We start from the raw sequence: 12,518 nt of genomic DNA on the forward strand, positions 1-12,518 counted from the left end.
CCAATGCCATTGAGTTGCTTGGCCAGCTGTGACTGGTCCAGATGTTTGTGTCTTTTGTCCTATTTTTTGTTGGACCTTGTGGTGGGGAAGGCCTTGATTGAAGACTACATTTCCCTCACTGCCTGTTCAAAAGAGGTTTGGCCAGCGGTCCCCTGGTGTCCAAAAAATTGTTATTTCTATTTATTTAGTTTAAAAGGATAAGAATTTATGGAAATCAGTGGTTCTCATTCTTTAGAATATCAGTGGTCCTAGTTGATCTCTCTGGTAGACCAACAATAATTTAACTTTGGGTCCCTGGTCCCTACACTGAGAATTGTGTGTGTGTTTGTCAGATTTCAGATTTATCTAACATATAATCAAGAATATAATAGAACTAAAGGGAGACTTGGCCTTAAGCCCGATCCGGTTGGGGAGAGTTCGGCCCGGCCGGGCTGGAGCCTCTTTACCTCGTCTCTCTTGGTTTGCTGTAATAGTTTAGACAGCTGGGGACATCTTGATACACTGAGCTCCTCTCTCTCTATCTTCTCATCTTTTCATTTATGTGCATCCATGTCCCAGAAATGCGTGTTACTAACCTATTTCTGGGAGTCATTCCCGGAGTCCTTATGTTCTTTTTTCACCAGCATGTTCCCTTGGATCAGAGAGGCTGAAATCAGGGTAGCAGCTGTCGCCATGGTCCCGCTACACGTTCTGTGATGCCATGTTCAACTGCTACACTGCGGTGCCCTGCGGTGCCTGCTACGTCCTGCAACGTCCTGCTACGTCTGCTACGTCTGCTACGTCTGCAACGTCCTGCACGCCTGCTACGCCTGCTACGTCCTGCTGTGCCTTGTAAGCCGCACAGCGTCCTGCTATGCTAGAACTACTACAAAGAACTTCTACAAACTACTAATTTTTTTTCTATTTTTATTGCCACTCTTCATTCTAACCCAACCGGCCCGTCAGACACCGCCTACCAAGAGCCTGGGTCTGACGAGGTTTCTGCTAAAAGAAAGTTTTTCCCACTGTCGCACTGTTGCTTGCTCTGGAGGAAACTACTAGAACTGTTGGTCCTTGTAAATTCTGGAGTGTGGTCTATCTGTAAAGTGTCTTGCGCTATCTTGTTATGAATTGATACTATAAATAAAATTGAATTGAATTGAATTGAAGTTAGTAAAGAGAGAATGGGAGAAGGAAATTTTTGTGCGTTGGACCTGTTCACCATCGGCCCAAATCTTCTCAACAGTTGCTACTGACATATGCTACTGTCTCTTCATGTGGTTCATTATGTTTGGCACATTGTCTGGGTCACTTCTTATAGAAGGTAATACAATGTGTAATCAAGTGATGACTGATTAACATTAATGTAAATGCTAAATGCCCTAATACTTGTTGATACTAAAACAATGTTAAGGCTCTTAACCCTACAGTTTTGCACATATCATGTAAGACTTGATTTCTCTATTTCTTTGCACAAAACTTTCCAGAAAGTGCCACCAAATCTCACTCCAAGGTTTTCGGAACAGTTGGCAGCTCTGTGAACACCTCAGTTTCTCCAACATGGATGCATTCCAGATAAGGTTTATGTATTATCTTCTTAATACATTTTTAATATCAAAGAAATTCAAAGTTATTAGCAAGTTATTAGTTATGTAAGACGCCTAACGTTAGCTAGTAAGGATATAACATTATCATATGATATCAGCTGCGTTGTCGAGGTTACCATGCTGTATCATAACATTACCTGCTAGTTAGTAACGACTTATGCGTAAGAGACACAAAACAATCCCTTCTAGGGTAATTGGATAAGTTGCAAACATTTTGTTTTCAATGTTGTTCATGTTCAAGGGTTTCAACAAGTTAAAAACATATACAGTAACATTTAATTTTCTTTTTTGTCTTGGATGTAGGGTCACAAAGAGGTGAACAGCATCTGGCTGTTGAACAGAGTTACAACTGGTATCTTTTGTTTTGTCAAAGAGCGAATTTATGTTATGTTTGTTTATTGAAAGATTGTGTGCTGTAACTGCCCCTGCACCGTGCCTTGAGGATTGATAGCCTTGGGGGTGAGACTGTGGGCAGATTGTCTATTTAAGCTTTTATACAAAGTTGCCAAAAATGTTTGCAGTACAATTAATATAAGAATTCTGCACCTTTTTCCGCGTGTGGACCCCCCATCCCAGGGTCAGCTACCATCGCAAATCAGATTCTGTGGGAAACATTAGGATTATCATTGCCATAAATCTATGTATTTGCACACTGTTTATAAGTGATGAATAGGAATTAATATGTTATCATGATAAATTAAGATCGGCCAATACAGCACGGTTGGAGCACAAGAAAACTTTGATGTGTAGCATACATGTGACTGGGACTCTGGTAATGTGGTCTTTAACTTGGGTTAATCAGGCACTTGAAAGCAATATAATTTGAAGCTAAACAAACTTTACATCTAGTGTTCCAAAAACATTACTGCAACAAGGCTTGATTGAATATTTTATTTTTATTGGTCAATCACTTCATTCTGCAATCTGCCATTTCTATATAACAGACCATTACTATGTATAACGGATCGTTGCTATGGAGCTCTAATTATAGCAGGGCTGACTGGTTTTTAAACAAATAGTTTTTTTAATCAATATTTTGTGCATACGGAACTCTAAGGGAAAGAGTTAAAAGAGCTTTAATTAGCTCCATTGTTAGCTCATCAGTGTGACCTTGCTTCCTCCAGAGAGTCCTGCTCATCAGAGGTAAAGTTAACCATCCGGCCAAGTACCCTCTATGAGTAGCCCTCTTATAAGCTTTGGTATAAGCGAGATAATGTAAAGCGAGCCTGTTATTATTATCTCATAACCTGTTTCTCTAACCAAACTTTTAATTTGTTTTGTCTCCACCCATAGAGTTGTTATGAAAATATTTGGTTACTGAATGATGGTGTGTTAGGACTTGCCCCAGATTAGGGAGTGTTGTGTTTTGTTTGTGATTTGTTGATGTTCTGTGGCTGGCATGTTTTGCTCTCAGTGGAAAGACAATGCTGGGTCTGGTTACGCAATATGGGTGTGCATAGAAAAGGGCTGGTTTGCAGGCGTTTTCAAGTTAGTTCTGAAGGGGATTGTTGTTTGCCTGAGTAATCCCAGCTTTGTGAGCACAATTTGAATGCCACTGAGAAACCAGTACAAAATAAAATGAGTGTGCAGTAGTCAGTGAATTGTTCCAACGCAGCATATACACAGTATCTTACTTGAGATGAAACCTCAGGGCTTGTATTGCTAAGCTTTCGCAAAAGCCTTCCACAGCAAACTTGGATGTTGCATATACATCAATGAATAAAATTACTGAAAAACTAACAAGATGTAAATGTGCTGTATTTATATAGCAAAGCGCTTTTACATCTACAGGTAACATTCACCATTCACACACATTCATACACTGTGGCCGGGGCTGCCGTACAAGGTGCCTCCTGCTCATCAGATAAACATTCATACACATTCACACTCCGATGCACAGCACCGGGGGCAACTCGGGGTTCAGTGTCTTGCCCAAGGACACTTCGACAATGACTGCAGGGGCTGGGATCTAACCACCTACCTTCCGATTGGCAGGCAACCTCTCTACCACTGAGCCACAGCCGCCCTAGACACCCAAGACAGTGTTTTGTCACCATAAACAACTGCTCTTATGATAAGCAGAGGTAACTGTCCTCACCCTAAATGCCCATGACACTGCTAATGATCACAATATTACCCCTTTTTCATGTCAGGTAGGATTACTCTTACTGCAGAAGTTAATAGACTGCCACTTTATCCAATCAGGCCCATTCCAACATTACTTACTGTGAGATGAAGTCAAGCGTGGCAAGAATTATTATCAAAGCCTGTATAGTACAATTGTTATGTATTGGGAAAATATGCATGATTGCAGAACCAACACTTGTGAGTAGTTGCAGTTCCAGAATTAAAAATCATTCTGACTGCATTGAACCAAATGGTGTGGGCTTACTAAGACTATCCACCCTGCGTTCAGGCAGGCTGTTCACACAGGCTTTGATGGAGTCCTTGTCACATACGGCCAACTGTTGGATCTCCACAATAGAAGTAAATCCATTTTTTTATGATGTTCAAATTATTGGAAAAATTATGTTCTCAACTCAACTGTAACATCCTTTCCAGAAACTATGTTCCAGTTGCTCAGGATAATCCAACATTGGGACTATTTCCCATTGGGGCTATTATCAGAATGCAGTTTCAATGTGTGTTAACATTGTTCTCAAAACAGTTTACTGAGTTTGCTACAGCACTGCTAAGGATATATAATTTGTTTTTGGGTAAATATAGTTAAGATGAAAATAGGATAAATGCCTTGTTAATGATATATATTCTTATGATTACCAAATAACTGTAAGATCCTAACTTTGAGTTATTTGTCTCCAAAAGCACTATTACTCCTAAAGTGTCTTTCACACTTTTTTGCAGCCATGTACCTACCAACAAATAGTATTACTGTCACTTTTATTGCTATTAGAAAAAAAGCGTCAGAAAAGACACATGTTCTGTTTGAACAAAGAAATCCAATAAAAAAGGACAATCTTCAAAACAGGTCATCTTTTTATTCAAATTCAGAATTTCTCAATCTATATTTTTCATTGCAAACTAGACTGTAAAAAGGGAAAGGTTACATAAAAATATACATTTGTTTTGTCACAAACAGAAATACATTTGTAACGTCTTAAATTTCACAACCTCGTCCATGACAAATAAGGCCACACTAGACTTGGGAGAAATGATGCATCATGGTTATTCACTGGATCGTAAAGTGTCTTTCATTTAAGAAAGAATGAAAACAAGCTGCAAAGGTTTGAATCTATTTTAGATACTGTAAGTGTGAAAAAACAGATTCGTTGACTAGTACATCATTGCAAAAAGAGATGTGAAATCTTTAATGCATCCCCAAGCTGCTTCCCACCCACACAGAAATTCCAAGATCACACAATATCTTACAGGTTTATTATTCTTTCTTTGAAGACCAATGATAAATGACAAGTATTGAATCTTTGCAGGTTTCTTGCAGATGCTACTGCTTTGTTGCTTTTCCAATAATTCTTTTTGATTCCGTCTTTCAGGCACTAAACTCTGTCCTACATATTGGGGTCCCAGGCATGGAACCAGCCGGTGAAGGAGAGTGGCTCATCCCCCTGTTTAATGGTGCTGATGGGGATACCACGACGGCCAGAAGGGTCTGAATTCAAATAGTCTTGGGCTGAAAGAAAAACAAGGATACATCTGTGAACAAAATGTCTTCTGCAATTTCTCCTCATCTTTAATAGTTCTGTTTGTCTTACCAATCTTGAGTGATCCAGTTTTCTCTGTTTCATTGGCTTCCTTTCCAACCCAAACAAAGATCTGGTGAGAGAAATAATGCAAAGGATTTAGGGATATGGCAGCTATATAATGAGAACAAACACTAAATTGTTTCATTAAAAGAAAAGGCGGCATACCTGATCCCAAGTATCCAGAATCATGACATCATCAGGTGCCAGATCCAATTGTGTGAACTCACCAGGCACTTCCTCCGCCTAAATATGATAAGTCAATGTTTACAAAGTGGCTGTATCAAAAAATTGAAATAAAACAACTAACTCCCCTGAATGAAAATAGAAACTTGGATACTCACTATAAGCCTGCCAGTCTTGTTTGAACAGCCAAACAGTCGTGGAGCCCTGACTGTCTTCTGCAGAGTAACAGAGGTCTGGTAGTCCTTCTTCCCTCCCAGTGCCGCCCAGAAACCAGCTAACAACGAGGAGAAAAACTTTTTAACATGAAAATATTTTACACTGTTATCGTGCTAAAATCAATGTTTTTTTTCAGCACTCACCTGGCTCCTTGGTCTCCTCCACCTCAGTGACAGTCCCTCCAAGCAGGCCGGCAACATACTTAGCTGCAGCCACCTCTTCTGAAGTGGTTCCCTTTCCTTTCCACAGGAACAGGGAATTAGGCGACTTTAGCACAAACACATCATTGGTGTTCAGAGAGGAGGCAGTGGGCTCCACCTGGGTCAGTGACAAACCAAGAGGGGGAAAATAGTATCAATCGCTCACTATAAAGCGTCAGTTTACGCACATTCAAACAAACAAGTTAAACAAAGCTGACCTCAACAGCCCGTGTGGCTTTGGTGGAGCTCTGGCGGATGTGGAAGAGTCGGGTGCCGCCAGGCTTGCTCTCACCAGACTTGCGGGATGTCCCACCCAGGTGGACAACCAAAGGCTTGGTCTTAAACAAACTCACAAGATGAGGGGGTTCTTGGCCCTGAGTGACACGAACCTGCCAAAACACAGCAGTAGCTTAGCCTACATGTAAGATGTGGACAGAGGTGATAGGAGTCATTCACCATATTGAACGTATTTCCCAAGATATTAAACTATTCCTATAAAGAACAACCTGAGTAATACCATAGATTGACACAGTAAATATCTTACCTGGGTAGCTGCTCCATCCATGGAATTGTCCAGGTCGACGGTGAGAAAGGCTGAAGCACCAAGTTCATCCTTAGAGCACTTCCGCCCTTGCCTACAGCAAAGCCATAATGTATTCATAACTTATTCAAGAAGCCTCAAGCTAAAGCAATGTAGATATTTACAAAGAAAAGCAATGCTGGCTTACCAACCAGTTCAAAGGAGAATTCCGGCCATGTTAATATGGATCGGTATAAATATTCAATATGGTCATAACCACTACAGTGCTCAATTACATTTTTGAGGAGGCCATAAATTACAATTTGTCGCCGCAAAGGCATGGAGGACACCCAATTCACCCCCCGGCGCTCCGGGGCTTGTTGTCGGCGGCGGGAGGCAAGGAAAGCGTGGATGAAGGCTGCCTATCCGGCTAAGGGAACTAGCACAAAGATTGACACTGCCAAGCCTCCTACTCACCAACACCAGATCGATCACACACAAAATGCATGAGCTACAAATGCACACGGAACTGCTGCTTCATGATTTTCTCAAAAGCCTGGCTGAACACATTTATCAATAGCAGCTAACAGCTAGCAGCTAGCAGCTAGATGTAGCAGCTAACCAGGCAAGCAAGCTAGCCACCGGCAAGATCAACACACCGTAGGTGAATTAAAACAATGTCTGACTTGAAAACGCATCTTGATGTTCCGTAAGATCCCTGTTCATGTTGTACAGACATATTAATTGCATTGTGTGTCTGTTAAGAGGCACAAAGGCACTTTTACACTTGCCCCGTTAACTGCTGTTTTAGCTCAGTGGAAGCCCGCACACGTAGCTGCAGCTACTCAGTGTTGCCTGCACCGATTCAGGTTGGGATTTTTTCAATCGAAAGAACTTGCATGTTTATTGTGATCAAGATTAACATAAAAACTGTCCAGAATTCTCCTTTAAGCAGTCAACTTTCCCAGCTCCGAGACAGCAAATTGATTTAATTGATACCTATAAATATAATTTAAAGGCACATCCTAATATATTAGTATACTACCATATAAGTTGTATAAAACAAAAGTCAGCTAAATAAATATATGCACCTGTTGTTCTGTGTGAATTATGTAAACAAAGGTTTGGTCACAAAAAAAGAAATTTCCATCTAAGATGATTCCTGCATTAATCTCCTGTGGCCATGAGGGACCCTGTGTAGATGTTTTTATCATTTTTCTTTTTTTTACCTCACATTGTGCACATTCCTAAATAAAGGGAGGTTGGTAGAGGTCCAACAACAATATTTTTCCCATGGGCCCCCCTAACAAGTATATCTGGCCATTCCAAAAAAAACGTTGCCCTCACCAGGTGTAGATGATATGCTTCTCTCTGCCTCCCGCTTTGTAGGAGTACAGCACCAGGTAACAGTCACCTCCAAAGAACTGTCCATAGGTGGATGGGTCCACAGGCACTTTAGCACCTCCTTCCACACGCCAAATCTACACACACCCACTATTGTCACATCTACATATTGATATGAAGACATGAAAATACAGCATTAGCTAGTTCGCTTCATGAACCTACCTGGACTTTCCCGGAGCCATCGTCCACCATGCCATGCTGGGCAGCCATGCCGATGTTGTCGTGGAGTTTGGAGGAGTCAAAGGGAATCGGAACCACCTTGGCAATGTGACCGATGGTGTATGCCTTACTTGGGCCAGTGGTCTCATCCTTGTCCAACCAGTTGAAGAAGAACTGCTTAAACAGGGTGGTCTCACTCCCTGCTGGAATTACCTGGATCTGTTCATGTTAGAAATTGACAAAGGAGCAAGCCTATTTACCAACAGGAAGACGAGACAGTTAGAATGAACTTCTGGTAGCAACATTCTATGTGGCCACATTACCTTTGTATTTTGAGGGTAATTCTTGTCTTTGATGAACTTGTTTGCAGAAGTCATTGCTGCTTTGCGCTCATCTTCATTTGCCTTCTGCCCTGCAGTTTGGGGTGTGTGACAGTGGTTAGAGAATACAATCTCTGGTCTAATCTATAAATTAGTCATATTTTCCCAGTTGGAATAACTTGGAAAAGAGTGCTGACTAACAGCATGTTGCTATGAGCAGACTGAGTATGGATAAAGATACAAAACACTGTATCCAAAAAACAAAAAAAGTTGCATAAATGGAAATATGTTATGGTGTAATACCTTTCCAGACAAAAATTTGGTTGTTTCCTCCATTGTCCAAGATGTAGCAATCACTTTGTGAGAGCATGTTTTGTTTGAAGGGGCTTTTATCAGCCACCACAGTTGTCTTCATGGAACCGGTAGCATCAGAAATCTAAAAAGTAGAGAGATCAACAAATGTACATTTATAATCTGAATCTTTTAAATACTTAAATACATTTATCAACATTAATTTAAAGCTTGATATTTGATCATATTTACCAAATAGAGAGATGCCACGTTATTCTTCTTCGTGTCGGTGGGTACATCATCAGGGCTTGCTGGTGGTAGGTCGGGCTTGGGTCCAAGCACCTATAAATAAGCACAAACTCACAGAATGCAACATTGCACATACTTCCATCCTAGCAGCTAAAGCCAGATGTATCCAAAATAAATCTTTTCAGATTTAAAGGTAAAAAGGCTCACTTCAATGACAGCTTCTGGTTCAGAGCCTTCAGCAATCATGTTTAATTCAGCACGACCTCGTCGCTCATTGTCGCGGATATCTTTGGCCAATTCAGTGGTTTTTATGCGTTCAAATGAATTGCTTTCACTGCCAGACCAGTGGAAGATGGCCTAGCATTTCACAGAGGAACAGAGGAAAAGAAGATGGAAATAAAGTTATGGTGAAACACTGCAACATATCTCACAGTCTAACAAATGTTGTAGTCCGTCTTCTACCTTTCCCAAGTCTATGATGAAGCAGTCTCCTTTATTGAAGCTACTCCAGGAAAAGGGCACCTCCGTGGCTCTGATTGTCCGGCGACCTTTAACATGCAGCAGACGTTTGACATCTACCTCGTTGGTCACCACATGCGCAAAACCTGAGGCTACTCCACCTTCCTTTGACAGGAGGAAAGTCAAGAAGATTAAAGCATTAGAACTGTTTTATTGAACTACAACGGCATTGTTTGTCAATTTCAAAGCATAACCTATTAATTAAAGATGTAAAGATTGTTTGACATTTTGGGAAATGGGCTTATTTTCTTAGTTACCAAGAGTTAAATAAAAAAGATTGATACCACTCTCATGTCTTTACTCTAAATATAAAGCTACAGCCAGCAGCCAGTTAGCTTGACCGGGCACACTCACACTCACACAACTGAACACTCAACTCTTGGCAAGATTTCCTAAAACATCAAACCATTCATTTAAAGATGTATAGATTCTGGTTTATGTGGATTAATATTTCAACACCATATTTTCTACATCTATGATACTAAAATAAAACACTGGCTATAGTCTGTTTTTCAGGGGCCTATTTTATTTCATCATCTGATGTTTTGGCATTAGAGCATGTTTCTGCTTGCCTTCTTTGACAGTTTAAACTCCCCAAGGAAAACTTGAGTGGAAAACCTGTAGGAGCAACCAATCACAATGCCAAACATTTGCCAAAAATAGCACTGTGATGAGTTCTACTTCCCAGACGGATAAACGTGCTTAGGTCATTACATTGGTTTCATTTGTTTTGTTGTCTGGTACAAATAAAAGTAATTTGTCTCTCTCGGTTACGAGAGACAAATGTCACAACTTTTTTTATTTCTGAAAAAATGTGTTTTAAACTATATACCACACGCCAAATCTACAGACACCCACTATTGTTACACTGACACCTGAAGACATGAACATACAGCATGAGCTTGTTCGGCCCGTGAACATACTTGGACTTTCCCGGAGCCGTCGTCCACCAGAATTATCGTGTTATTTTAACTATCATGTTTCACTTTTTACCTTGTATTTGATGCCAGATTTAAAGTATCCCATGAAGGTGACAGACTCTTGGTTTTGAAACTCAGTGAACTGTCTTGGGGCTCCGCGCAGGAAGTCATCCAGTTGCATCATAAAGATGGCAGCAGCCCCTTTCTCATCCTGGGAAGCTTTCTCACCTGTGGTATAACAGATAACGGTAAAAAACAACAATGAATGACTGTAAAAAAAAAAGAAAAGAAAAAAAGAGAGCTTGTAGACAAACAAATGAGAGGATTTTTAATTGATCCTTAGGTGTCAGCAGAGAATCTAAGTCCAATACCTATCCATGAGTGAACGTTGTAAGAAGGAGCAGACGTGGTGTGAAGCACTATGTAAGAGTCTCCAGTAAAGAAGTTTCCATGGAGTTCCGTAGGGACAGGTACCAAATCCATTTTCTCTATCCGCCACACCTGCAGACCGGGCTTCTTCCCTGCAGTAGCAAACTCCTTGTGGAATGCCATAGTGATCAAGGCCTGAGGGGAAACACGCCTTTATTAACAAGTAAACCATCTGGCTACAGCAAGAAACCATAACTAACCTTATAACACAAGAGCTGATAGATTGTAAGGTTTTACTTTCATACAGGGTTGAAAAGATTACATGATTAATCAATTTCTTGATTAACAGAAAAAGAACAATTGAAGTCAGTTTTCAAGCATAAATGTCAAACAATGTCCAGTTCCAGCTTCTCAAATGTGCGGCTTTGCAGCTTTTCTTTTTCTGATGTGATTGTAAACTGATTATTTTGGGGTTTTGAACAGTTGGTTGGACAAAACAAGCAATTTTATGACCTCTGGCTTAAATAAATTGCATTTTCACTAAAGTCAATGATGAAAATATTACATAATTGCAAACCTAGTTTCATATAGATTAAGACTCAAATCAGGTAAACATTCTCATCATGTTTGGTTTACAAAAAACAGGAAAATAAACTCTTCAAAGTTATACAAACATTGGGATCCCCACTCTTTATCATCACTTGAGAATCTCAGGGAAATGAATGGTGTACATCACAAAGTGTTTAAAAATTCACTAAAACAGTCATACTATTTTATCAATAGTGCATTGTGTTGCTTTATTTGATTTCCATTTATTCAATAACAAAAGTTCCATCCCTTATTTACTCAGCAGCATGTTGCCTAACCTGTAATACAGGTACCTTGTCCTGAGTTTAAAGAAGTTACTGTGTGTAGATAAACTGATGGTAAATCACCTAGTGTACCAGGGAGTGGCCTCTGCACTTACTGCTAAACTGCAATGCAAATTGTTTTTGTGATATTTTTGAGCAGGAAACGCCTCTCTTCACAGCCAAAGACAAAATGTATCTTATACTGTACAGGGTAATCACGACTTATACATTCAAAACTATGTTAGATAATCGTCAAAATGTCTCTGTGTGAAGCACTGACTATTGTGCTTCCTTTGACAGAATCAGGCAAAGCAGAACTTGTTGCTGTGAATAATTAAGGCAAATTTCTTAAAATGTAAAAGAAGCAATTGGTATATAATTTCATACATGCGTCTGAACAGCTACAGAACGTTTTTTTAGCCTTCCATAACATTTTGCAAAGACATGCAGAATATTAACAATTTCCTATTACCTGGTGAGGACAGAAGACAGATGCTGGGTTAGAAGAAGGTGATACTGCTGCACGGCTACTCTTCCAGGTTTCCGCCCAGGCTGTCTGCACTCAGGTCTGCTATATAGTCTGCAGAGACAGGCACGTGGTGACAAGGGGCGTATCCAGTGGAATCTCAACCCAACGCAGTCTGCAAAAGAGCTGCAAAAATAAAATATGTTACTTCATGTAACAATGCTCAATTAAGAAAACGATCTGAGAACTGATGCAAAAGAAAACCCAAGCAAACGCATCAAGATCACAGGCAAACTCTTAAGTGGAATCTGGATCGGAAGTGGACCAACACCCAGCTAAGAAGCTTTTCTTTTAATATTTCTAATAAAAAACCTCCATGCTTTAACACCCTACACTAACACTCTGTGTATGCAGCCATCGTAAATGCATATGGGTGTAATTTATTTGTATCATAGACATTTAGAACTATTTGTGTGATATGTCTACAGCTAGCAACCAGATGGCTTAGTGTAATGTCCAAAAAGCCTTGCTCAGCTATGAAGG

At 40.2% G+C, this 12,518-nt stretch overlaps 1 protein-coding gene across 1 annotated transcript; it reads right to left on the minus strand.

Annotated features, from left to right (window-relative positions):
- Positions 1-4,565: 4,565 nt before the first annotated feature.
- On the minus strand, positions 4,566-12,207 carry scinla (scinderin like a). Its single transcript, XM_032526366.1, has 17 exons — positions 11,982-12,207; positions 10,661-10,853; positions 10,363-10,517; positions 9,313-9,474; positions 9,058-9,207; positions 8,854-8,943; positions 8,614-8,746; positions 8,314-8,402; positions 7,994-8,209; positions 7,775-7,908; positions 6,452-6,542; positions 6,126-6,296; positions 5,851-6,025; positions 5,650-5,765; positions 5,474-5,551; positions 5,318-5,378; positions 4,566-5,235 (listed from the first exon to the last, which is right to left on the minus strand). The coding sequence occupies exons 2-17, from the start codon at positions 10,839-10,841 to the stop codon at positions 5,114-5,116; spliced, it is 2,124 nt and encodes a 707-aa protein (XP_032382257.1). The 5' UTR covers positions 10,842-10,853; positions 11,982-12,207; the 3' UTR covers positions 4,566-5,113.
- Between the last annotated feature and the right edge of the window lie 311 nt (positions 12,208-12,518).

This window comes from Etheostoma spectabile, chromosome 9 (assembly GCF_008692095.1).
Source record: "Etheostoma spectabile isolate EspeVRDwgs_2016 chromosome 9, UIUC_Espe_1.0, whole genome shotgun sequence".
Taxonomy (NCBI): domain Eukaryota; kingdom Metazoa; phylum Chordata; class Actinopteri; order Perciformes; family Percidae; genus Etheostoma; species Etheostoma spectabile.